Genomic DNA, 27,773 nt, shown 5'->3' on the forward strand with positions numbered 1-27,773 from the left:
CTTGGAATCTTTAATTTACATCAACTTCTGTTTCAATCATATCCTTTACTTTATATATAACTATCTACCAATAATTGTCCAGACATCCCTATTATTTGAAATTATGGAACATTCCAGGTTTGTTAATAACATAAAAAACCAGTGTACAGATAGTAGGAAGCAGTATTTCATCGTATCAGTTGAATACAGGTGGTATGGCAACACAACATGAACTCAGTGAATTCACGAGAGGTGCCATCGTGGGCTCTCACATTGGTAGCATGTCCATACATGCCGTTGCTGCTCAACTGGAGCATCCAAAATCAAGTTGGCAATGTGATGAACAAATGGAGATGCTCTGGTGTCACTAGTGCAGGGACAGGAGGGTACTAAAACGGATGGCACACAAAAACTGGCTACAATCGGCACAGACCATCCACGATGAGTTCCAGAGTGCCAGTAATACCATGGTGAGGCACTAATACTGTATGAAACGAACTCCATTTACTGGGTTTCCATGGAAGAGCAGTGGCACATAAGCCAAACATCACAACAATGAACAAGGCAGCATGTCTGCCTAGTTCATTGTTGTGATGATTCAGTTGATTCAGTTGTCCAGTTCACATGTTGCAAAGAACATGTGAACTGGACAACTGACCAGTGGAAAATGGTACTATAGAGCATGAATCAAGGTTTACCTGTTTCCAGTCTGATGCCAGAGTGTGAAGGTAGCCAGGTGAACACCAGTTACCACAGTGTGTTGAACCCACAATAAAGTTTGGTGGTAGAGGGGTAATGGTGTGGGGATGCATTCAGCTGGTTTTGAGTGGAACCACTGGTCGTTGTCCATGGTTCCATGAAGACAGCTCAGTACCTTGATATTCTGGATAATCAGGTGCTGCCTATACTGTGGAGTTTTATGCAATGGATCCGTATTACTATCAAGACGATAATGCCCCATGCCACAAAGCTGAAGCTGCTATGGAATGTTATGAAGAGATGGGTGTTAAACAACTGCCCTAGGCTGAACAGAGTCCTGACCTCAACCCCATCGAACACCTGTAGGATGAATTGGAGTGGCGATTGAGGTCAGAGCAGTATATCCTTGATTGTCAATGATCTCAGTGCTGCTTTGATGTAGAAATGGAGACAAATTCCACCTGATATCTGCCATGCAATGGTGGAAAGCCTCCCTTAAAGAGTGCAGCAGATGATCAAAGCCAAAGGTGGACATACCTAATAGTAGGGTTCGCCTATTGGCATCTACTGTAAATTGCTAAAGTGTCTGAACAATTATTGGTAGATAGTGTACTTCTCAGACTTTGAAGACTATATTTCCTCAATCTGTCCTGATATGCAGAATTGTATAATTTCATTTCTCTTACTTTTGTTTCTTACACCTATGAATACTGCAACTCATTTTTGGGTCTATACCAGTGCAACACACATATATTACCTCTCAGTGTGACTTCTCCACACATATCCCTGTGCACTCACCTTTATCATGACTTCCCCTACAGTTCCCTCTAATTCAATACTTCCCTCACATCCTAGGCCATTCCCACGATTACAATCTTTATACTGTGTCACCCTGTCCACACCTGGCTCTCCTGCTGTTTCTCTGTCTGCTTTGCATTCCTGTTCTATCATTCTAATCATGCTTACTATGCTCTTCTCCATTCACAAGAATTTCAGTTTTACCTATTCAAATATCCTGCTTTTTTGTCAGTTCTTAATTCTTCTGATCTCATGACTTGTTATGCTTCCTTCTGGAAAAACAATCTCTCCAGATAATCCAAGCCAGATCCATTTAAATGGAATGCATCATCACTTACGAGGGTGATCTGAAAGGTTCTCAGCCTAACAATGAAAAAATTTCAAAATTATTTTTTATTTTTCAACATAATCTCCCTTAATACATTTATTCCAGTGATACTCCACTAATATATTTATTCCAGTGATAGTGATACTCCACTGCCATTATCCTATTCCTGTAGTGGTCCTCAGTAAGATCTGCAAAATATGCCTCTACAGCTGTAATCACCTCTTGATTTGAAGAAAAACGCTGACAAGTGATGAAGAGTTTTAGTTTTGGGAAGAGATAGGAGACAAATCAGGGGAATAGGGTGGATGTTCTAACAATTCATTATGCAGATCCTTAATTTTCCCATTGCCAAAACACCTTTGTGGACAGGTGCATTGTCCTGATGAAAGATGATTTTTTTTTATTCTGCAAACCGGGTCATTTCTCACAAATTTTTTCGTCTAGTCTGGTTAAAATAAAGATCAGAATAATATTCCCCGGTTATTGTTTTACACTTTTCAAGATAATTAATAAACAAAATGCCTTTAGAATCCCAAAACGCTGATGCCATGACCTGATGGAACCGACGTTGTCTTCTTTGGCACTGAACAACCAGCTTGTGTCCACTGTTTTGACTGCTGTTTGGATTCTGGTTGTAATGGGGAATCCAAGTCTCATGCATAGTAATAAATCGACACACAAGATCAGTTTTATTCTTTTAAAATGCTTCAAGCACTGTTCAGATATTTTCATGAGAGTGCATTTTTGATCTGCTGTGAGCAAGCATGGCAACCATCTTGAACAAAGCTTTTTCATTTGCAATTCTTCATGCAAAATATATCTTACATGTTCTTTTGAAATGCCTATAGTCTCAGCAATATCATGCACGTTGACTCGGCAGTCATCCAATACCATTTCGTGCACTTCATCAACGATTTCTAGTTTGTTACACTTTTTGGACATCCTTCACGTGGATCATTTTCTACATCCACATTTAAACTCTGGATCCTATTTCTCAATTGTTGAAAACGAAGGAGAAGAGTGCCCATACACTTTTATGAACTTCGAATGAATTTCTTTTGGTGTTAAACTTTCTTTTACAAAGAATTTTATAACTGCACAATACTCAATTTTATTCATTTCAAGGGATACAGACAACGCTTTTGTTTCAGACAGCTAAAACAAGCTACTTGATAGAATGACTTGCAATTTCATATGGATGCTTATGACAGATATACCAACTTAGAAAAAAAAATCTCTTGCCGATAGTGTTGCCATCTATGGTCGAGGCCGAGAAGTTTTCAGACCACCCTCGTAATACAACTTCATTCACCACCACACAAGTATTGTACTCCTTTCTCTCTCAGATCTACCAATATACTATTGGCAACATGCTCAATAGCTTTTTTTTTTTTTTATCATACTGTTGTATCCAGTCCTCTTTGATAATTTCCTGATATCCATCCTTACATTCTCCCTTTGTTCCACTAACTGGATGAAGGCCACAAACTTTGCACCCTTATTCCAATGCATAATAGATTGCTCATTGTCCCCCTTTCTTTCTCACAATTCCTTGTCCCATCATTCAAGTCGTTTAACTTTGTTGATCCTATTGAGCCATTCCTGCATCCATATCTTACTTTCCTTTATTATTTATTATTATTATCATTCAGGCCTCTATGGAGTCAAAAGACTCATCGTGGGAGGTCCTTCATAAGAAACACAGTCTATCAAGACTCATCGAGGGGAGGTCCCCCCCCCACCTAAGAAACACAAAGTCTATCATACCACTCCTTGAACTCATTGACCGTTCTTGCTCTCACCACTCCATCAGGCAATGCATTCCATGGTTCAACCACCCTCCATGCAAAGAAACCACTCCTCACCCTCTTGCTCACAGTTTCCTTTTGTAACTTCCAGGGATGGCCACTTGTTATCACTCCTTCTCACTGTTCAACCAAGCGAAAGAACTCTCCAGTGTCAATCCTGTAACCACCTCTCAACAGTTTAAAAGTCTCAATCATATCGCCTCTCCTTTTTCTATCCACCAAACTCTGCAGTCCACATTCCCTCAGCCCATCCTCATAACTATCATTGTACAGTCCTGAAATCATCTTTGTTATCCGCCTTTGTACCCTTTCCACAGTTAATTCATCCCCTTCAAATCCTGGGGACCAAATCTGAGAACAATAGTCCAAGTGTGGTCTGATCAGGGTCTTATACAACGGAATGATAACTGTTTTATCTCTGCAGGTCAGTGTCCTTCTCATTATTGCAGCAATCCTCTGTGTTACCTTCACCACCTTTGCAACATGTCCCCTAAATTTCAGGTTTCTATCAATCATCAATCCCAGATCTCTTGTCTCCTCTACTTCCTCCAGTATAACTCTTCCCATAGAGTATGCAGTGTCCCATCAATGTTTCCCAAACCTCAAGACCTTACATTTTGCTGCATTAAACCGACCCCCATTCATTTGGGCATCTATCTAGCTTATTCAAATCCTCTTGCAGGGCTGCCACATCTCCACTATTACTAATAATCCTTCCAAGCTTTGCATCATCTGTAAACAACTGAACATCCCCCTGCAATCCACTGACAATGTCATTGATATAAAGGTTAAACAATATTGGTCCCAGTACTGAGCCCTGTGGGACCCCACTTGTAACTCTCTGCTTCCTTGAAACTGCCCCACCATACACAATGCTCTGATATCTATCGGACAGCCAATCCTGAATCCAGTTGACCAATCTGATATCCAGACCCATGTGCTGCAACTTAAATATCAGCTTATCATGTGGCACCCTGTCAAATGCCTTTGCTAAGTCTAAGAAAATGGCAGTATATGCCTTTCCCTCATCTTGTTCTTGTAACTTTATCATAAAAGGCTAGCATATTGCTAAAACAAGAACGCCCCTTCACAAATCCATGTTGACTCTCTCAGATAACATTACCCTCATCTGCCCAATGCTGTATACGGTCCTTCACTACTTTCTCCAAGATCTTACTAACTACTGATGACACACAAACTGGTCTATAATTAGACACTTCCAGTCTGCTACTGCCCTTATGCAATGGCACTATCTTACCTTCCTTCAATTCCATGGGCACCTTTCCAGTAGCCAGACTTGCATTGAAAAGCCAGGTCAAAGGCACTGTTCAGACACTTATCACATTTATCAGACACTAACCCTAGAATCTGATATTCACAGCACCATCATCTAGTTGTATTTCTCCCTTTGTTCCACTAACTGGCCACACACACTCTTATCAACAATCACAGCAGTCTATTCTTATCAACAATCATACTACTGTCTCACTCAAAGACCATGACCATGTTAACAGCTTTCTCCTACCTTCAAATTCATCTCATACATCTGCATACTCTAGTCCTCTACTCTCACACATTCTAGCCATCATACCATTCATAATCATTGCTCTTCTGCTTAGCACCCCCCTGTTATCATTACTGTGGCAACACACAATTCTCCCTCTCACACTCTTTTGCTTCATTCTCTAGAAACACTTGCAAATCCAGTGTTACCTCATTCACACTTTCTCATAAATCCTTTGTTTCCACAAGCACAGTCAACCCTTCTACACTTCCTTTCCTCTCCACAGCTTCAGTCACTGTTCCTATTGTTGCTACTCTGAAACATACTTTCAACATCTGCTCCTGCTCTATGTCACATCTTTCACTATAGAGTACCCAAACAACACTACACCACTTTCCACCATTCCACTGCATCATTAATCTTTGACTCCTCTACCAATAGCAAATCCTTTTTACAACATCAACCATCAATCTCTTCTCAACACATAATATCTCACTCTGCATATACCTGAATTCATTCCTCAACCCCACCAATTCTTTTCTGGCTCATGTTCATATCTTTTATACTTGCTTCTTTACCATTCTGCCTTCATTCCTCTACAGTGTGTCACACCTTTCTCTGCCTTACAACTCTCTTTCTGCTGTATCACTCACCTCATCTGTAACACATTCACTATTCCAAACTTTCACTATGCCTGAATATCCACTTTAAATAGGAATCGCTGTTCCAATATTAGATATTATAGGAGAAATAACTATTATTATTATTATTATTTGACACCTCCAGGAAGTCCAAAGACTCATCGAGGGAGGGCACCTACTCTGTCTCCACCACTCAATCAACCCGCTGACCGCAACTACACCAACGTCATCTACCGCTGACCACCACCACTAGTATTTCTACAGACAATCACAAACATCCATGCCGATGGCAGGATTCGACCCACGGCCTTTTGGCTGGAGAGCAGATAAGTTAACCACTAGGCCAGCCATTTTGAAGAAATTTTTTCTACTACAATTATAGAAGACTGACTGAAGAGGTTTAAAGAAAATGTTGGGTCACCATTCTATTTTCCAGCAATTTACTGCTACCTTCAATTTAGGCTAAAATGAAACCATACTGAATGAGATCATGTGAAAAAAAAAAAAAAAAAAAAAAAAAACTTTATTCAATGTCACCACCTGGATGAAAAGACTAGGAGGCTGAAGTTGATCTCCTCTAATAAGTCTTGAAATTCTGTAGACGTTTTTGTGGGTCTGGTCTATTCTGGTCATCCCTCCTCTGGATTGATGCCAATGTTTATTCTTTGCACACCCCCAATCTCTTTTTCTTCAAAAAATCAAGCAAAATTAAAAAAAAAGTAATGAAACTGAATTATAGCAAAATATCTGACATGAGTATCAGTCCAGGAGAGGATGAAAATCCAACTAGCCTTAAGTTGCTTTGTTTATATATGTTGTTATACATTATACATTAAACACTATGAACAAAGATGTTCTTTGTTCATAGTGTTTAATGTCATTATCAAAAACTAATTAAGAGAACAATAGATCAGTATCAAGTTTTGTGTAAAGCTGAGGGAATAGATCCACTGAAACATGTGAAATGAAACAAATAGCTTATAGGAAGGAAACTCCCAGCCACAAATGTTTTGATGGTTTAAGCATTTTAGAAGACAGAGTGGATGTAGCAGACAATCCTCAAAGTGAATTGTCTGCTACAAGTCAGTGCCAATTAACACGAGTGCCAACAAGTGAGTTAATGAAAATAAGGTCCATAATTACCACAGATTAGGGAAAAATAAAAATTTGCATGCAGCTCGTTCCATGTGGTTTGCACGATGAGGAAAAACTCAGACAAATGGATGCTGACAAATATTGTTCAAACAACTGATTGCAAACCTAGTTTCTTAAACAGTATTATTATTCAAGGCAAAAGCAGATGTTTCATGTATGATACTGAGACCAAACAACAAGTTGCACAATGGAAATTAACAAGTTCACCAAACCTGTAGAATGAATATTTTGTTTCTACCATTTTTGTTTCTGATATGCTACCAAGGCACAAAAGGTAAGGTATAGAAACTCTTAGCAAGTTATATTCAATCAAGATTGAGTGTAACTGTAATTTAGTTCAACAAAATTGAATAAAAGCAAAAGGTTTTCTATATACAGCAAAATATGTTCCAGGTTCATTACAATATTAATACCGTTGACAACAGACTAATGATGAAGATGATGCAATAACCACTTTATTTCTGATTTCTACTTGGAAACATGTCTTTAGTCCTTAAGACTTTCTAATGCTCACATATTAATACTGTAAATTTTCTGAAAAAAATCATGATGCTTCTAAAATTGTTTAAAGTAGGAAAGAAAAGACAGTTTTTGGATTTTTCATCTGACGATGTTTTAACAAAATTGTCAGCACCTATCATATTTGTGCTGGTTTACTATGTTATATAACAGGTTTTTACTCTCAGTTTCAAATCCAAAATTTGGGCCATTCATCCTTTTGGTGTTAATTTTTTGTTTCTTGGTTTTTAGGTTTTTCAATTATCTGAATGTACTTTGTGCACTAAGTTATCACTATCTTGTGCTCAGCACTTTTAACTGCATACCATCTTGGCTCTGATCAAGTATTTTGTCACGTTTTAATCTTTACCTTCAAGATTTTTACACATGTAAATTAATACCCTTTAATTAAAAACCTCATTAAATTTAACTTTTAAGCCTAGTTGTTAAAAAAGGAGACTGCTCCTTTGCAATACACAGCTTAGCTTTTCTTTCCTACATTTTCATATTATTTGGCTTAAACAACCATATAATAAAATTGAATATACTCAAAATTATTAATGTCAATACCCACTGTATCCTCAGCTCCAGGATCACAGTTATGTTCTAGCAATATTTCTGTTGCAGCCTGATGTCCATTTTCTGAAGCTAAATGGAGTGCTGTCTTTCCTTCCTTAAAAAAAATCAAGAATATGTTTGCAAAAAAGAAGTTAAATGAGCAACAACATTAAACAATAGTAGCAAAATAAATAAATAAATTATTACACTGGCCAACAAAAAAAAATTTGTTTCTGCTGATTATGATCTGACACTTGTTTTTTACTAATTTGGGTGCACTGATTTCAAATATCAAACCCATTTTTCTCTATCACGTCAGATTTTTCCTCTATGGCATTTTCTTTTTTGCTAATTTGTAAGTTTTTGATAGTTTTAAGGAGGCAGTACTATTTAGAGGATCAAAAAAAATCGATTTTTTAATATTATTTTCTGAAAGTATGTACTTTTAAAAATCTGTTCCTAACTTTTTATCAAGAAATTCGAAAAATTTCTGAAGATATAGTCTATTATTCAAAGCGGTGCACAGATCGGAATTGGAGCGTTCACCGCTCTCGCTTGTTAGTAAACGAATAAATGCGTAAGAACCTGCAACAGCACGTACCGGTGCTTTGAATGCGAGAGAGGCTGATAACCAACCTAATACATTTAGGTGATGAAAAGTAGGCAATGACAACTGCCTGAAACAAATGAATGCTATATGCGTCATAGCGGACAAAGAACGATCGAAATCAGTCAATCGTTAATCGATCGTGAAAGTATGATGAGCGCTTATAACGTTTCAATAACGTCTCTAGTTTTTTTTTTGTCTTGTTAATTGCATGTTAGCAGTGAAGAAAATACATCATGTCTACTACTCGAAAATGTGTCAATAGTGTAGATTCCTTCTGCTACATTTGTGGCAGCTTTACTGTTCCCAGTCAAAGGACAAATATCACTGATTTCGTTAAGAAAGTGTACTTTGCATACTTTGACGTAAAACTTGCAGATCAGGACAATTCATGGGCTCCAAATAAAGTGTGTAAGTCATGTGTAGAAAATTTACGACAGTGGAGCAAGGGAAAACGCCAAAAATTAGCTTTTGGCATTCCAATGATTTGGTGTGAACCGAAAAATCACATAGATGATCGCCATTTTTGTTTAGTTCAGACTTCTGGTTATAATAAGAAGAATAAGAAAAAAATTGTGTATCCAAATCTCAACTCAGCAATTCGGCCAGTTGCTCATTCCAATGTAATAGCCGTGCCAATTTATAAAGGACTTCCTTTACTTGAGAACGAGCACGATCGGGATATGCCAGATGTTCTTGAGGAGCAAGACCCGGATGTTGATTTAGACAATGAAAATTTAATTTCTAGTTCTAGACCGCAACGTTTTACTCAAGCGGAATTGAATGACTTAGTAAGAGATTTGGGCCTATCAAAGGAATCATCGAAATTATTAGCTTCAAGATTAAATGAAAAAAACTTACCAGAGCAAGATACGAAGATAACTTTTTATCGTAGCAGGGAAAGTAATCTTGTACAATATTTTAAACACGAGCGTGGGTTTGTTTACTGTAACAATGTGTCAGGTTTACTAACTGAAATGAGTGTTGTACAATATCATCCAAATGAGTGGCGTTTATTTATCGACAGTTCAAGCAGAAGTCTCAAGTGTGTCTTACTACACAATGGGAATGTATATGGCTCAATTCCTATTGGCTATTCAGTCCACTTAAAGGAAACATATGAGGACATTAAAAAGGTTCTGAAGTTATTAAAATATACAGACCATAACTGGATCATCTGTGTGGATCTTAAAATGGTGAACTTTTTACTTGGCTTTCAAAGAGGATATACAACGTTTCCGTGTTTTCTATGCTTCTGGGATAGTCGAGCTAGAAACCAACACTGGAGTCAGAAACATTGGCCTCTTAGAATATCTTAAATGCTGGAGAACAGAATGTTATAAATCAACCTTTAATCGACAGAGAAAAAATCATTTTTCCACCTCTACACATCAAACTAGGTCTTATGAAGCAGTATGTTAAAGCTTTAGATTTACAAGGTGACTGTTTCCAATACATATGTGAAAAATTTCCACGACTTAGTTATGAAAAAATTAAAGCCGGTGTATTTGATAGACCGCAAATTAGAACTTTAATGAGAGACCCAAATTTCATCAACTCTATGAACGAAACTGAGAAAGAGGCCTGGACTTCATTTACGATGGTTGCGAATAATTTTCTTGGAAACAAAAAAGCATGCAATTACGAAGATCTATTGGAAACAATGCTTGAAAATTTCCAGCGCCTAGGTTGCAACATGAGCATAAAGCTTTGTTTCATATACAGTCATCTTGATAGATTTTCCGAGAATTTGAATAATGCTGTAAGCGATGAACAAGGCGAAAGATTTCATCAAGACTTAAACACTATGGAAGATCAGTACCAAGGAAGATGGGATTCTCACATGATTGCCAACTACTGTTGGAGTATTCAAAGCGATTGCCAAAACAGAACACACAGCAGAAATTACTACAAACAAAAATTTATTCCCTGAAACTCATGTGTAAGTAAAATTGTTAAGTAGTTATGTATCTAATTATTGGCCTCTCTCGCATTCAAAGTGCCAGTACGTGCCGTTGCAGGTTCTTACGCATTTATTCATTTACTAACAAGCGAGAGCGGTGAGAGCTCCGATTCTGATCTGCGCACTGCTTTGAATAATAGGCTATATCATCAGGAATTTTTCGAATTTCTTGCTAAAAAGTCAGGAACAGATTTTTTAAAGTACATACTTTCAGAAAATAATATTAAAAAATCGATTTTTTTGATCCTCTAAATAGTACTGCCTCCTTAAAACTATCAAAAACTTACAAATTAGCAAAAGGAAAATGCCATAGAGGAAAAATCTGACGTGATAGAGAAAAATGGGTGTGATATTTGAAATCAGTGCACCCAAATTAGTAAATAACAAGTCTCATATAAAAGTCAGCAAAAATTGTGTTGGGTTATGTTATTATTATTATTCAGGCCTCCATGCAGTCAAAAGACTCATCGCAGGAGGTCCTTTAGGAATGCATCATCATTCCTAAATAAATCCAGTACAAGTCTCCAGCATTCCCTAACTAATTGAATAACTACTGCAATAAATTTGGTATGAAAATATCAGCAATAAAAAGACAAAGACAATGCAGTTAGGCAGAAAACATTAACTACATCTTAAATGGAGACCTATAGCAGAAGTAAAACATTTCTGCTATTTAATTATTATTATTATTATTCAGGCCTCCATGGAGTCAAAAGATTCATCATGGGAGGTCCTTTCTAAGAAACATGTCTATCAAGACTCGTCGAAGGGAGGTCCCTCCTAGAAAACACAAAGTCTATCATACCACTCCTTAAATACATTGACCGTTCTTGCTCTCACCACTCTATCAGGCAACGCATTCCATGGTTCAACCTCCCTCCATGCAAAGAAACTACTCCTCACCCTCTTTCTCACAGTTTCCTTCAGTAACTTCCAGGGATGGCACCTTGTCATGACTCCTTCCCGCTGTTCAACCAAGCGAAAGAACTCCCCAGTGTCAACCCTGTAGCCACCTCTCAACAGTTTAAAAGTCTCAATCATATCACTTCTCCTACTTCTATCCACCAAACTCTGCAGTCCACACTACCTCAGCTGATCCTCATAACTAACATTATACAGTCTTGACATCATCTTTGTTATCCACCGTTGTACCCTTTCCACAGTTAATCTATCTCCTTCAAATTCTGGGGAGCAGATCTGAGAACAATTGTCTAAGTGTGGTCTGATCAAACGGAATGATAACCCTTTTATCTCTGCAGGTCAGTGTCCTTCTCATTATTGCAGCAATACTCTGTGTTACCTTCACTGCCTTTGCAATATGTCCCCTAAATTTCAGGTTTCTATCAATCATCAACCCTAGATCTCTTGTCTCTCCTACTTCCTCCAGTTTAAATCCTCCCATAGAGTATGCAGCATCCCATCGATGTGTCCCAAACCTCAAGACCTTACATTTTGCTGCATTAAATTGACACCCCACATTCATTTACCCATCTATCTAGCTTACTGAAATCCTCCTGCAGGGCTACCACATCTGCACTATTACTAATAACCCTTCCCAGATTTGCATCATCCGAATATCCCCTTGCATCAACTGAATATCCCCTTGCAATCCATGGACAATGTCACTGATATAAACAATATAGGTCCCAATACTGAGCCCTCTGGAACCCCACTTGTAACCTTCTGCCTCTTTGATATTGCTCCATCATACACAACTCTCTGATACCTATCGGACAGCCAATCCTGAATCCAGTTGACCAATCTGACATCCAGACCCATGTGCTGCAACTTGAATATCAGCTTATCATGTGGCACCCTGTCAAATGCCTTTGCTAAGTCTAGGAAAATGGCAGTATATGCCTTTCCCCTCATCTAATGCTCTTATAACTTTATTATTAAAGGCTAGCATATTGCTAAAACAAGAGCACCCCTTCACAAATCAATGTTGGCTCTCACAGATAACATTACCCTCATCTGCCCAATGCTGCATATGGTCTCTCACTACTTTCTCCAAGATCTTACTAACTACTGACGACACACAAACTGGTCTATAATTAGACACTTCCAGTCTGCTACCGCCCTTATGCAATGGCACTATCTTACCTTCGTTCCATTCCATGGGCACCTTTCCCACAGCCAGACTTTCATTGAAAAGCCAGGTCAAAGGCACTCTCAGTTCTTTAGTACATTCTCTCAAAACTTGTGGTGAAATACCATCCAGTCCCACAGCCTTACTGACATCCAGAGTATTCAGTATTTGGAACACACTCTTCTCCTGCACCTCTAAACCTCGCACCTGCCCTATCCCTCCAGTATTAAAATTTACTCCTCCAGGATGAAATGCTCCAAAAAAGTGTTCATTGAACAATTCCACTATGTCCTCTGCATCAGTCACTCTATTTCCACTTTTATTCAACAATGTCATTCTTCCACAGTCATTTCTCCTCCTACTGGCTACATAGCTAAAAAATTCCCTTGGATTTTCTTTGGATCTTAGGGCCAATCTCTTCTCATATTCCAGTTTTGCCTTCTTTACCATACTAGTCACTCTCCTGGCCTGAGTCTTATATTCTTCATGCATCTTCTCTTCACCTGTCTCCTTATATCTCTTCCATAGCCTCTTTTTCGTATGCAGTTCCTGTTTAATATTGTTTGTCATCCACTTTACTCCAAATTGTGTCCTCTTCTTCACTCGTGGAATACAACTTACTATTGCTACTAACAAATATTCCTTCACAAAATCCCAAGCACTAATGATATCCCAGCCTTCCAATTTCTCCCTCCATGAAACTTCCCCAAGCTGACTTCTAAAACTATTATAATCACCTGTCTTATAATTCCACACATGTTCCCGTCTCTTTGATACGCCTGCATGTCTATTCATCTTCCAAGTCAAAACCATATGGTCACTCTCTCCAACTGGTGGGAGAGAAGTCATCTCAGTTATTATCAACTCTTCTGTTGCTATAACCAAATCCAAAACTCTTAAACATCTTGTTCCCTCTGTTACATGTTGCCTAAGACATTTGTCACTCAAGAATTCGAGAAATTCCATTCCCCTATTGCTACATGCATCTTCCTCTCTCCAATTTATACTACTGTAGTTAAAATCTCTTATAACAATCATTCTTCTTGCACTTGCCAAACTCAACTGTCTAAACATCTCCTGGTCCCCACCCTCTGTGCTCCTTGGTCAGCAACACCCCACTAAATATCCTGTCTTGCCCACCTCTACCTCACACCATATGCTTTCAAAAACATTAGGGTCACTGCCTTCCAAAGCCTCCACTCTTAGATTTATAATTATTAATTAATTTTAATTAAGCTAATAAATAAATAATTAATTATTAGCACATTACAATATTAATGATTAACTATGGCATAATCATAAAGAGTATTAGTACACATATGTATACGGTGTGACATGTTGACAAATATAAAATTACATTTAAATCAATTATCAATCACTGGACTAATGAAATCTTGTAGTATTGTTGTGCCCCCCTTTCTTATAAATCCTTATATCTCTATATCAAGCTGATAAAAGTGATGTCTCTTCTACGTGGGTCACGTGGTATCTCTATCACACAAAGAAATAGCCTCAGGGTAGAGCCAAAATTCAATGTGACTAGAGTCCTCAAATGTCACCTCTAAAATCCCAAGAAATTTGTATTTTTAGACTGCGCCACTTGGAATTATTAGATTAAAGATAATAACTCAATCAAGAAGTAAGTTAGAAGATATACTCATGTGACTTAGCGTTGCAATCATAGCCTTAACCTTACTCAATTAAATTCCCGCTCAGATCCGTAATAAGTTTCACAAGCGGTGCATTGAATTCTATACACAGACTGATATTTAGTTAATTTCAAGCAAGGTTTATTATCTTCTAAAATTACAGTTTACATACACGAACAATCATCACTCTAAATAGACACATTCTAATCTAAATCAATTAAATAGCTAAACTTCATCAGGTACGATCTCTGAACATAATTTTCTTCAGATAATTCACACAAGTTAATAATTCTTTAACATCTAAATTGCTACTAAATTCCATTAATTAATTTCCACACTAACAACTGGTAACTTTAAGCATTCTTCAACATACAAATATTCAGATTCACTTAATTACTATTCACTCATGAATTCCCATAAAACACACGTGCTATAGTCCTGACCTATAATTGTATCTAAATCCTTCACTAACAAAGGACCCATATCATCACACACTCAGATTAGATTCATATAAATAACAAACTTTACTTATCTCCACTCGGTAGTATCTCTAATTTTCTGCATCTGTTTCAGTCTATCTTCTGTTTCATTAGGACAATTCTTTGTTTCCCTCATTTTACCACGGATTAACTTCTTTATAGTAATTACCAGCCTAGATATCAGGTGCAGTGCATGCTTCTGCTGACTTTTTAACAGAACGGTCTGCCGTTACTTTCGGGGAGTCTAGGATAGGGTTACCCGCTGTAACATCGTCCTAGTCTAGAGGTATCGTTCGGCCATCCCCGAACCAGCACCAGGCTAAACCTTCACTACTCGAGGAAATCCAAGAACTCCACACAGCGAAAAAAACCAAGAGAGTGCGTCGCGGGGTTCCTAACCCTTTTATATGTTCACCCTATTGGAAAAAAAACAAAACTTCGCTGTTCATCCGGCCTCGATTTCTTGTCACATGACCTCACAACGTCCGTTCTCTCCTGCTTGTTTACCCCACGCGCCAAGCACGTGACCGCTTGGGCAACGGACTGCCTCCCCCCCGAACTTTGAGCTCATTTTTATTTTTCTTTTACAAGTTATTCCTACAAGTTATTAATATCAACACAAAACCATAACTCTCTTAATTTACACTTTATCTCTGGCAACTATGCTTTATACATATTTATCTAAATTCCCTTTTTTTTTTTAATATAAAATCCTCCTTGAGCTGATTAATTATCTCTTTCTTCTTAAATTAATGTATTCAATATTTTCTAAATTTCACAACGATACCTACTTAGAAACAAGCATGTTTACTTAATTATTTTCCAGGGTTTTTACTTCTTTGCTCATTATACCATGATAAGTGGAAATTTAACATTCTTAACTTATCAGGGTATAACAGCATATTGTAGTTTCTCAAGCCAACATCATTAAATTAATATGTCTGATTTTCATTGACATATCCCATTCTAATCACCAAAAATGTATAATATTTTTATAAGTACTTACGAGTGAATGCAGACTTTTTCTCCTGTGTGCTGGTAGCTTTCCCCTCCTTTTGAACATCCTGGAAATCGCTCTAGGCTGGTGGTGGATAACTTACTATCTGTTGCATCACAAACACCTTCAATAAGAGATTTCTTAATACCAAAATTAAACAAAGTCCCTTTTCTCTTATTCATATTAAAATTTAAATCTGCAGGCCAATTACTTTTACGAAATCATGGCACTACAGTTTCGAAACTTTCACCCTACAATACGAACTTGCGAAGAAAGTATTCAGTATTACTAGATTTGAGAACAGGATACAGACTACCTTGATCTTCAATTTTAGTGGAAATTTTTTTTTTATACTTCCTTGCTGATTGGTCACTAACATTTGCAACACAGGTGTTATTTCATTCAATTTTGAGAACAGAAAATACACCACCCATTGTTGTAATAGGCTTGCAGGCAATTTTTATGATCGGTCATAAACAGCGGTATTCCCTTTCCCAAATGTTAAAAGATTTAAATGTGTGAAAATTAACGATGCATAGATGTTATTAGGCGTTCTGGGTCTGAGCATTCCAACATATTCATGAATAATATTCTCCTCAGAATATTTCCACTATAAAATATTTATTCATGAAAAATGCTTAGAAAACTAAAAGGACAAATTCCAGGAGAACTCTCGTGGAATTTGTCCACAAGAAGCAGGTGTGTTTTATGGGAATTCACTCATGAATTGACCACTTGGCCAATGAAACCAGCTAACTAGCACAGTAAAAAAGTCAAATTCAGATTATGAGAAGAAATTAGTCTAGCTAGCTAAAGGAAACTCCAAAGAGTTTTCTTTCACTAGGTGGCAAGGAAAAGGAAGAATGACAACTTTAGAAGGATATCTTTAATGAGTACTGATGATGGGAGGAGAGAAACAGATGAAATAATTGAGTTACTGAGTGATCACTCCAAACTAATGTATCATCCATGTAGAGATATTACAGTGACAAAGCCTGATGTTAGAACAGACATATTAAATGAAGGTGCTTAGGGGATACTACAGAACCTTAGTGAGTATATAGCACTAGATGGGACTAGATGGAAAATTGGCCATATAATATGATTCCCATGGGAGCTTACAGTGCCAATGCCCATGTAACAAATTTTTGTTTTCAAAGTCCCAAGAAGAAGTAGGAAATTATAGACTAACCAGTATCTCAGGAGTGGTGATCAAAGTATTAGAGAAATTTGGAAAAGGCAGAACTGAGTGAGATGAAGAGGAAAATGGTATCTATGGGAAAGCAGTTTTCAGAAGGGTAGATCTTGCCCCAGTAATTTACTCACATTTTGTAATAAAATAATTGAGGAGGAGGATAAAGGTTTTGAGGAGGTTTCAGATCTGAATGGGCAGGTAATGACATTATGTAAGGGTAACTATAATAAATTTAGTTTAATTTTATATCCAAGTGTGAGCAAACAAAGTTTGCGCCTGAAAGTATCTTCAGGACTGGGGTAAGGTGGTACAACACCAGGGCAACTCGTTGCAAAGGTGGAGCAAGCTACCAACACTCCTGTCTCAGTATCTCCTATAATGCAAAACACATCTTCTTGCGGATATGTCTAATGTTATGCATTAAGGGAAGGGCCACTACCCAGACTAGTTTCGACCTTTATTGAGGTCTCTTCAGTGGGAGCCAGGCCCAAGTTGAGATACCAGGCAGAAGCTTTAGCAGGTCATCTCTACCTACAGGAGTTGCCAAATGGTGTGCCACCCTTTTTTAATAAATTACTCTGGATTTAGAGAAAGATGTTGAAAGTTTATTTTTCACTTGGTTAGAGAGTATAATAAATTTAGTTTAATCCTTTATCCAAGTGTGAGCAAACAAAGTTTGCGCCTGAAAGTAGATACTTTCAGGCGCAAACTTTGTTTGCTCACACTTGGATAAAGGATTAAACTAAATTTATTATACTCTCTAACCAAGTGAAAAATAAACTTTCAACATCAATTTCATCAAAGTAAGGGTAACTGTGGGCCAAAGGGATGTTGAAATGAATGTACACAAATGCCCGAAGTTTCAAAAATAAAGGAGATGAGTTTTTAACATTAGTCAGCTTAACTTGGCCAAAAATTATTGGTCAGCAAGAACTGGTTGTCAGAGAATGTAATGGAGATTGTATTTTCAGAGAAGATAGAAGGAATAAGGCAGGAGGAAGGATATTTTGAATGACAGCTGAAGAACTTCAATTCTGATGGAAATGGTTCATTTGAGGCTGTCTGGTGTGAGATTGAGGCCAATAGAACAAAATATATTGTTGATTGCCTTGGTGGTCCAGGAGACTTCAACTATGGTGATATAAATTGGAAGGAGCAAAGGGCACATGGCAAAATGGAGGTAGAATTTATACAGTTACTATGGGATAACTACCTAAGAGAGCACGTGATGGAAGGCACCAGGAGTTTGAAAGTGTTGGGTCTGGTAATAGCATCAGAAGATCTACCTATAACTGCAGTAACAATTCCACCTCTGATGTTTTAAGGATACTTGTGACATAAAGACTGAATAATATAAGCACGTAAACACAAGAAAGATATTTAATTAATCAAATACTGGACTGGAAATAGCAGACCATCTTCAGTGGCACTACAAGAACAGTTTTTTTATAAAAATACAAGGTGGAATACTAACAATAGATCATTTAAAAATAGAACAAGCTGCATGATGTTATATCACTAAGTATTAAAGGGAATATTTTTAAGCAGAGACATGATTGAAATAAAGATATTAATTAATAATTTTAAATAACATAAAATTAATATGAATTAATGAGTTATCCTAATTAGACTTTCCCAGATTTTTGATATAGATATACAGTCATTCCGATTCAGGTTAGGATGATGCAGTAAGGTCTCTACACTTTCTTTGAATAAACGTTCAAATTTATAACGGGATCTATGTAAGAGGTGAGGACAAACTGTACGTTCTCTTGAAAAAAGAATGCAAGAACATCAATCCTACATTCATCACAATAAACCTGAAAAAATCTGGATTGGCTCAGCACAGGATAGAAACTAACCACAACATCCTTCGGTCAAAAACTCGCCTCTTACATAGATCCTGTTATAAATTTGAATGTTTATTCAAAGAAAGAGCCAGGCCCAGAAGTGGAGATACCAGGCAGAAGCAATGCAAGGTCATCTTTACCTATAGGAGTTGCCAAAAGGTGTGCCGCCTTTTTATTAAATTACTCTGGATTTAGAGAAAGATGTTGAAAGTTTATTTTTCACTTGGTTAGGCTATAATAAATTTAGTTTAATCCTTTATCCAAGTGTGAGCAAACAAAGTTTGTACTTGAAAATATCTTCAGGACTGGGATAAGGTAGTACAACACCAAGCAACTCGTAGCAAAGGTGGACCAAGCTAACATCAGAGCCCATGGCTACAGATAAAAGAGCAATGCTAATAATAAAGGTAAGTACCTACCAGATTTCTGTTTAGGATATGAACTAGTCATTACTAACACCATTTCCAACATAAAGACTACCTTACCCCAGTTCTGAAGATATTTTCAGGCACAAACTTTGTTTGCTCACACTTGGATAAAGAATTAAACTAAATTTATTATAGTCTGACCAGTGAAAAATAAACTTTCAACATCTTTCTCTAAATCCAGAGTAATTTAATAAAAAGGTTGCAAACCTTTTGGCAACTCTTATAGATAAAGATGACCTCGCCATTGCTTCTGCCTGGTATCTCCACTTCTGGGCCTGGCTCCCACTGAAGAGACATCAATAAAAGTCGAAACTAGTCTGGGTCTACCTCCCTGGATATGAGAGGCTCTGCTTGGGATAGGTTTTTGCCTGTCTCTGAGTAGAGCCACCACTGAGATTATGGCTCTCTGTCTGGTGGTGGGGTGAGCCTGCCACTGGGTAGAGCCAATGCTGAGAAGTTCTTTTTGGTGATGGATTGAGCCTCTCACTAAGTGGAACAAAGCTGAGTTGTGCGATCTTTCGGGATCATCTAATTTTTAGAGAGGTCTTTACTTAAATACACCTCAATAAAGGTTAAAACTAGTCTCGGTAGTGGCCCTTCCCTTAATGGATAACATTATACATATCTGCAAGGAGATGTATTTTGCATTATGGGAGATACTGAGATAGGAGTGATGTTAGCTTGGTCCACCTTTGCTACGACTTTCCCGGTGTTGTACTACCTTACCCCACTCCTGAAGATATTTTCAGATGCAAACTTTGTTTGCTCACACTTGGATAAAGGATTAAACTAAATCTCTTATTTCAGTTTCCTGTTTTGATAAAAGAAATAAAGAATAATATTGTTGTATATTCAAAACTTCTAATTCTGTACTTTCTTTTCAGCTGTTCAGCAATCTGCTGAAATTATTATAAGATTTAGAAATACGATGCTATATTTTCAATATGTGAAATTGTTTATGCATACCACACAAAAGAAAGTTCAGTTGTATTATTTTTGTTTTCTTTCTTTTTAAAAAAAAAAAAAAATCTAAATATTACTACTTCTACTGCTGCTATATCTGAAATACATTTTATAAATGCTGGACAATAATCCTCTTAGCTGGAAGAAAAGCTAAAAGTCTTAGATTACTATTACTGCTTTTGAGAAACACGAGAGAGAGAGATAGTTTCCCAGAAGTCACACTAAATTGCCTCAAGCAAGAATGTCTTGTTTCGTTTTCAGTTGTTCAGACATCCTAACACAGAAAAACTGTCATTTCTTTTACAGGCTGATGAAGTATTTATGCCAAAAATGATTTCTTTAATTATAGTGATCAGTTTCACTTTTATTATCGAAAAATTCTAAATTATTTAATACAATTATCTTGAAAAAAAATATTTGAATTTTTTAAGAGAAAAGGCACATATCTGTTACATAATCATTTATTTTTTGGGTTGAGGTAGGGAGGGTTTTTTACCTATTCAATCTGCAGGCAATTGTTACAAATTTAAATCACTTCGGGAACATGCTCATGCAGGTTAGTGTAAAATAGTAGCAAAAGTTTAACTACTTCAATAATGTCACGTGTCTAAACTAGAAGAAAATGTCGTTATATCTGTTGATGTTAGAACTCTTACATAAATATTTTTTCTGGCATGAATTCTCTATCAGCTATAATGTAATCAATTTACAGATTTTTGAACTCTTGTATTTCTTCCTTTACTACAAGAAAAAACCAGAATAACAGAATAAAAATATGTAATATAAATTTTCTTTTTCATTGGGTGAATTTACAATGTTCTTTCTTTGTGTTTTGAAATGAAAGTACAAATGATTATTTTCTTACCATTTTTGCCAATAGAAAATCTGCTATAATTATATGAGTGACATTTTACCATTTTTCTCCCACACGAGAAAAGAAATAATACAATAATATTGTTCAATCTGTTGAACTTTATTGTAGCGCAAATATTTATTATCAAACTTTGCTGTTTTTTAATAAAAAAAATATATATTCATGCTACTTTGAAAATTTCTAATCTGTGGCACACACTGCTATGAAACTTTAATATAGAGAAAGTTTTGGCAAACAGCATTCTTATTTACAAAAAAAATCTTAAAATAGGCATATTTGAAATCTGTGAATTATTCTTCAAAATATGATTTTGAACAAAGGTAACATAATCAAGAACAGTGGCAGCCAGTTTTTTTTTTTTTAAATAATATTTCAAATAATTATTGTGAATTCATTTTTTCAAAAACAAAGAAAATGTTCTGTCGAGTAAGCAATTAGACAAAATTAGCACAAAAACATAGTGCCTCCATAGCGCAATTGGAAGAACGACGGTACATTATGCCCTTCGATTGGAATAGGCCTAAGTTCGATTCTCATCGTGATGGGAGGAATCTTTATCTGGACGATTTCAATCGAAGGTGAGTTAGCCGATCTCATATGGAGGTAGCGGGGTTTTTTCTCCTGGAAACTCAGGTTTTTCATCCCGCATACAGACAAATCAGCCCTTCAGAACACACGCAATTTACAGACAAAAAATACTAGTTGTTGTGGTGGTGGAGATGGGTGGTAGATGGCGTTGATGGAGATGATTCGTAGTAGAGGTTCGGTGTAGTGGTTGAGACAGTTGTAAGTGTCCTCCCGTGATGAGTCTTCAGACTCCTTGGAGGTATCAGGAATAATAATAATAAATAATAATAAACATTAAACATTGGTTCTCCAAGGTAATGCAATATTTAAGTGAAGAACGTATGCAAAGATTTATATTTTGCTCTGGAATTATAAATTGTACAATAAAAAGAGAAAATAAAAATAATTTCTATATTTTTAGTCTCTGTAATATAACTAAGAGTCCAGTTGCCCAGCATAAAACAATAAAATGTGTTCCTTGTTATAGAGAACTGAGATTCAGCTTCGCGAGATAATCTGTTTAAGTGTTCTCTACAGCGTGAAGGATTATCACACCTTCTAAAGAACAGCTAAATTGCACTTCTTATCTATATTCTTTCAACAGGTGTATTGAATCGTATCCAGATTTAGCTGGACATATATATATGTCCTAGCCAGTTCGAGGGTTAATCTAAGTCTCAGTTCTGGCAAGGTTCCAAGGGAGTGGAAAGAGGGGTCCAAGTTGCAAAAGTTGGTCAAAAGTAAAATTCAGGAATGGATGGATAGGAATATGATACTTTATAGGGGGCAGCATGGCTTTGTAAAATGTAGGTCCTGCCTGAGTAATTTATTCACATTTTATGATAAGGTGACAGCAGAATTGGATAAGGGAAATGACTATACCATGATAAGTAAGTAAGGATAAGTAGGGAAAAGTATACATAAGTTGGAGCAAATGGGAATTGATATGAGGTTGGCGGCAGGGATAGGGGAATCACTAATATATGCTAATTTTTAAAAAAATTAAACATGAAAAGATATTGTTTATTATTGATAAAATTATACAGTTTAGTATAATTCAAAATTACTTAAAAATTCTGAGGTCATAATTGTCAATAACCCCAATAATGTTCTAAAATAAAAACTATAACAAATGTTATGTCTTTATTTGTAATGACCAAATAGTTAAAGAGATGTAGTAAACATGATAAGCACTATGAACACTCTACTACTGGCCCAAACTGCATATAAACAACAGTGGAACTGCACGATGGACAGTGCCGCATTACGCTAATAGCTCGCATCTCACTATGATGTGCATGTGTTTGCGCACATAGCAATATGACACTGTGGTAAACACAGTGCTGCTAGCGTCCTTCACCCTCCTAAGTGCTACAAGATGTATTTTTATTATTTTTTATACGAAATAAGAGAATTCTATAGGATGGTTAATGATAAAATTAAATATTACAAGCAAATATAAATAAATTAAAATATATATTTATATAATGAGAAAATTTGGGAGTGTTGCAGTTCCACAGTGCCTATACACGAGCTTCCCCTGCAAATGAGTGTGACTAGTGAAGTGCCCTAGGGCTCTGTACTATGGCCACTACTCTTTATGTATATTATTGATATAGCAGAAGATTTGAAGTGGGGACATTCAGTTGTTTGCTGATAATGCAAAACTAGAGAGAGCAATAGTTGATAAAGGTGATGTAGATATCTTACAAGGATTTAAATAAATTGTCAGTGTTTGCAATGGATCATGGTTGTTAATTTAATGTTGCAAAATGTAAAGTTATGCAGGGAGGGCAATAGTTGATAAAGGTGATGTAGATATCTTACAAAGATTTAAATAAATTGTCAGTGTTTACAAAGGACCATGGCTGTTAATTTAATGTTGCAAAATGTAAGGTTATGAAATTGAAAAAATTTCATATCGTGTATTATTTTGATGATATTGGATTGCAGGAAATTGATAAGGAAACTGATAGGGAGTTAGGGATAATGGTGGGCAAAGAGTTGAAGTTCAGAGGGCATATTGCAAAAAATTGGTAAAATAGTTCAAAGGATTACTTGGATGTTGAAAAACACACTAACAAGTAAAGTTCCTTGGGGGATTGGAAGATGGTAGTGGAGAGGATTCAGAGACAAGTGACCAAGCTGGCAACAGGTTTGTGGAATGTTCACTAGGAGGATAGATTGAAAGTGTGTGGGTTGCATAGTTTAGCTGACAGGAGGAGAAGGGATATGATAGAAACTTATAAATTACTAAACGGATACTATAAAATTGCCAGAAAATAAATTTTTCAATACATGGGGGAAGCAGTGGGGAAAACAAGGAGTAGCACTTGGAAGCTGTCTAAGAATGTAATTAGCAAGGGTGTGCAGACTAGGTTATTTTCTTGGAGAGTGGTGAATGAGTGCAATGGATTGCCAGAGGTGGTTGTGAGTGCCCCAACAGTGAATAGGTTTAAGGAGAGGTATGACAGGTATGTGTTAATGGATAGAGTGGGTCTTTCACAATGAGTCTTAACGCCATGGAGTGCCCATATAAATAATAATAATAAAGGCAATAGCTAAATAACCATACTGCTGGACTTTGTAAAGGCATTTAACAAGATACTACATGGAACTCTGTTAAAAACTGAACTGGAGCAAATGGAGATGGATATGATGCTGCTTGTGATATAGATAAGAGGATGGCACAACAGACATCAAAGAGTAGTATATAGAGGAGTGGAATTCAGGAGGAGGAGGTAGGTGTTTCACAATGTGGTGTACAACTCTGTACTTGGAACCATTGCTATTTAACATGTACAAGGTAGGTTCCGAACGTTTCTGGCTGACATAGGAAATTTGCACCAATTATAAAATTGCTGTGGCATGACAGATAGCACCATCTATAACTAGTTTCAACTCTCTACCGGCATCATTCAATTGGAAGCACTCATTTGACTAACATGTGGCAAGCTATGTGTCTGTAATGTTAAAAATTGAGTACCATGCTGTGATAAAGTTTTTGACAGATTGCTGAAGCTGAAAGAAATCTCAGCAAGGTCAGAGCTTTCTATAACAACATTCTTTTGCTTCACTCATGAGGGGCTTCACATGATGGTCAGTGCAAGGTGGGTACCCTGACTTCTCTCTTCAATTTAGAAGGCGCATCATGTGACCTGTTCCTGCAAGTTTTGAGTATCACAAACCAGGAAAAGCACAGCTGAGAAAAGCCAAGGTCACTCAGTCCACTAAGAAGATCATTGTAGCAATCTTTTGGGATTGCTGGAGAATTCTCTTGATTAACTTCAAGCAAAGGAATGCCACTGTGAATGTAGAATATTATGCTTCACTCCTGCACAAACTGTGTGACACCATAAAGGAGAAGAGATGAGAAATGGTGATCCATGGTGTTCACCTGCTTCATGACAATGCTTACAGCTATTGTTGTGAAGGATGCAATGAAGGACTGTAGCTCCCAGGAGATTGAACATCCACCCTACAGCCCAGATCTAGCACCCAGTGACTAGTACCTCTTCTCAAAACTAAAGAAAGACCTTCAAGGAAGAAAATTTGTAGTAGATGACAATAAGGTGAACGATGCAGTTTTAAGCCATTTTACAGACGAAAGTGTAGACTATTTTTTCAAGGACACAGAAATGTTAATTCAAAGATGTGAAAAAGTATTTTGAAGTAAAGAGAGATTACGCTGAAAAGTGAAACAGCTGTTTTCTTTTTATCCCCTCTAAAAGTTAGTAAGGCCAGAAACATATGGAACTACCCTCATACAATAATGATATAAAAAATGATTTGAGGGCAATATTTAATAAAGATAAGGCAGAGATCCATCCTGAAAATGTTGTAAAGAGTAGTAAAAATGATAATTGCTGACAGTTTAATGTGGCAAAATGTCAAGGTGGTGCAGTTTGAAATCAAAAAATTATAAGCTATATGCTTCACTGATAGGAAAATATTCTGCAAGAAATTGATGATGCTAGGCATTTGGGAATAATGAGAATAACCTAATTGCATAAGAGTATTGTTAGCTAACAACACTCTTACACAATAAGCAAGGGAACAAGACCAGTTTTTTTTTTTTTTTTGGAAAGTGGTTAATGAATGGAATATGTTGCCATAGTCAGGTAAAAGCTCTTTCCTTGCAAATGAGTTCAAGAAGTGTGATAGACACTGTGCAAGTAATGGTTGGTGCAAGGCTCCAGTGATGAGGCCTTAGACTCCACAGAGATGTCCATGTAATAATAATTTTCATACTATAGTTTGAAGTGCTACTATAAAACTACTTTAATTCTTTGTAGATGTAGCAATGTCTTGAAATTATTCATATACCACTATTAAACCAAATTCACAACAGATGATAGACATCTGTCCAAACTTTGTTTTAGTAATGACAAGTAAGAATAGTAGATACAGAAAGAAGTACACTTAGCAAAACAAAATAACATGACCAAAAAAAAAAAAAAAATCTCCACTCATGTATTCATAGATTCCATGGGCAACTTCATTCATTGTCTCAACCATCCATTGATTCATTGGACATCAGATACCATATAGTCATTCCGTTCCTCAGTGATGTATCACATCAGTCCTTGCTAAGTGGTCCTGTTGTATGCTTTTCTGAGGCTTCAACTCTCTCTGAAGACTAGTCACTCCAGACACACTATCCGTCCATCTCATTGAGGATCTACCACTTTCTCTTCTTCTAGGAACTTTTTCTAGTACTGTTTTGAGAAGTCCTACTTTCATCCTTTCATTGTGTTCAAAGTATCTCAAGAAAGCTAAATACAATATCTTTAAGGAGCCTTAAAGTTTTATTGATCCTTTCTAGCACCTTACAAGACAGCTGAACAATCTTCAGAATGAAAACTATGTCATAACCACAGAAATGATCTAAAGGCAAGCAAAGAAAGTGAAGAAATGGAGTGAACCAGTTAAAGATTAACTGCATCATTTTTGGCTGAAATACTTGACCAGTACTAATGCTCAATTAACTCAACAATTTAAAAACCTATTACAAACAAGCTCAGTTGAAGAGTGCATGATATCCAGAAAGACAATTCTGATTCTGAAAGCAAAGAAAAAGAAGCTGTTCTAAGTCATTATCATCCAATAACTTGCTTGCCAGTTATTATTATTAAATTATTATTATTAAACAAGACCTCATGGAGTCAAAGACTCATCTAGGAGGTCCTTTTATCTTACACACACATCTCATCATACCGGGTCTTAAACACATTCAAACTCCCTGCAGACACCACACTCTCAGGCAAGGCATTCCAATCATTCACAACTCTGCACGAAAAAAACCTGCCTCTCACTCCCCTACTCACACCCTCTTTATACAGTTTCCAGGGATGACCTCTGGTTCTCCCCTGATCTCCCACTATTCGCTGTAGAACTTCTCCACCATTGATCCTATAGCAACCCCTTACCAACTTGTAGGTCTCTATCATATCTCCCCTCTTCCTTCTCTCCACTAGTCTCTGCAAATTACATCTTTTCAATCTTTCCTCATACTCGACATTCCAGAGGTCAGAAACTACCTTAGTCAGTCGCCTTTGGACCCTTTCCAACATCTCTTCATCCTTCTGAAAACCAGGTGACCAAATCTGGGCACAATAGTCCATGTGTGGCCTAATCAAAGCCTTATACAATGGAACAAGAATCTCCCTACTTCTACATGTCAGTGTCCTCCTCATCATTCCCAGAAGTCTTTGTGTTGTCTTCACAATTTTGGCGATGTGACCCCTAAATTTTAGATCCTTATCCACTATCACTCCCAGATCTCTTATTTCCTCTACTTCCAACAATATATTTTCACCAAGCATAAATTCTGCATCCCATCTTTGTTTTCCAAATTTTAAAACCTTACATTTTGCAACATTGAACTCACATCCCCATTTGCTTGCCCAATCACTCAATTTATTCAAGTCTTCTTGCAAGGCCACAACATCTTCACTACTCTTTATGGTTCGTCCCAACTTTGCATCATCTGCAAACAACTGAATATCTCCATCCAAATCTTCGCCAATATCATTAATATACAAGTTAAATAGTAATGGCCCTAAAACAGATCCCTGAGGCACTCCACTAGTGACTTTCCTTTTCCTGGATATTGCACCCCCATACACAACTTGTTGATACCTA

General features: G+C 36.9%; 1 protein-coding gene across 1 annotated transcript in view; it reads right to left on the reverse strand.

The window, feature by feature from the left end:
* The window catches only part of LOC150108606 (uncharacterized), a 271,872-nt gene that overhangs the window by 73,642 nt on the left and 170,457 nt on the right, over positions 1-27,773 (reverse strand). Inside the window, exon 9 of the mRNA XM_090390490.1 lies at positions 7,985-8,079. Within this exon, the coding sequence (XP_090246616.1) occupies positions 7,985-8,079 (95 nt within the window). The remainder of the gene's footprint in view (positions 1-7,984; positions 8,080-27,773) is intronic.

This window comes from Typopeltis vanoorti, chromosome 3, assembly GCF_054136105.1.
Source record: "Typopeltis vanoorti isolate ZY-2024b chromosome 3, IOZ_Tvanoo_1.0, whole genome shotgun sequence".
Classification (NCBI taxonomy): domain Eukaryota; kingdom Metazoa; phylum Arthropoda; class Arachnida; order Uropygi; family Thelyphonidae; genus Typopeltis; species Typopeltis vanoorti.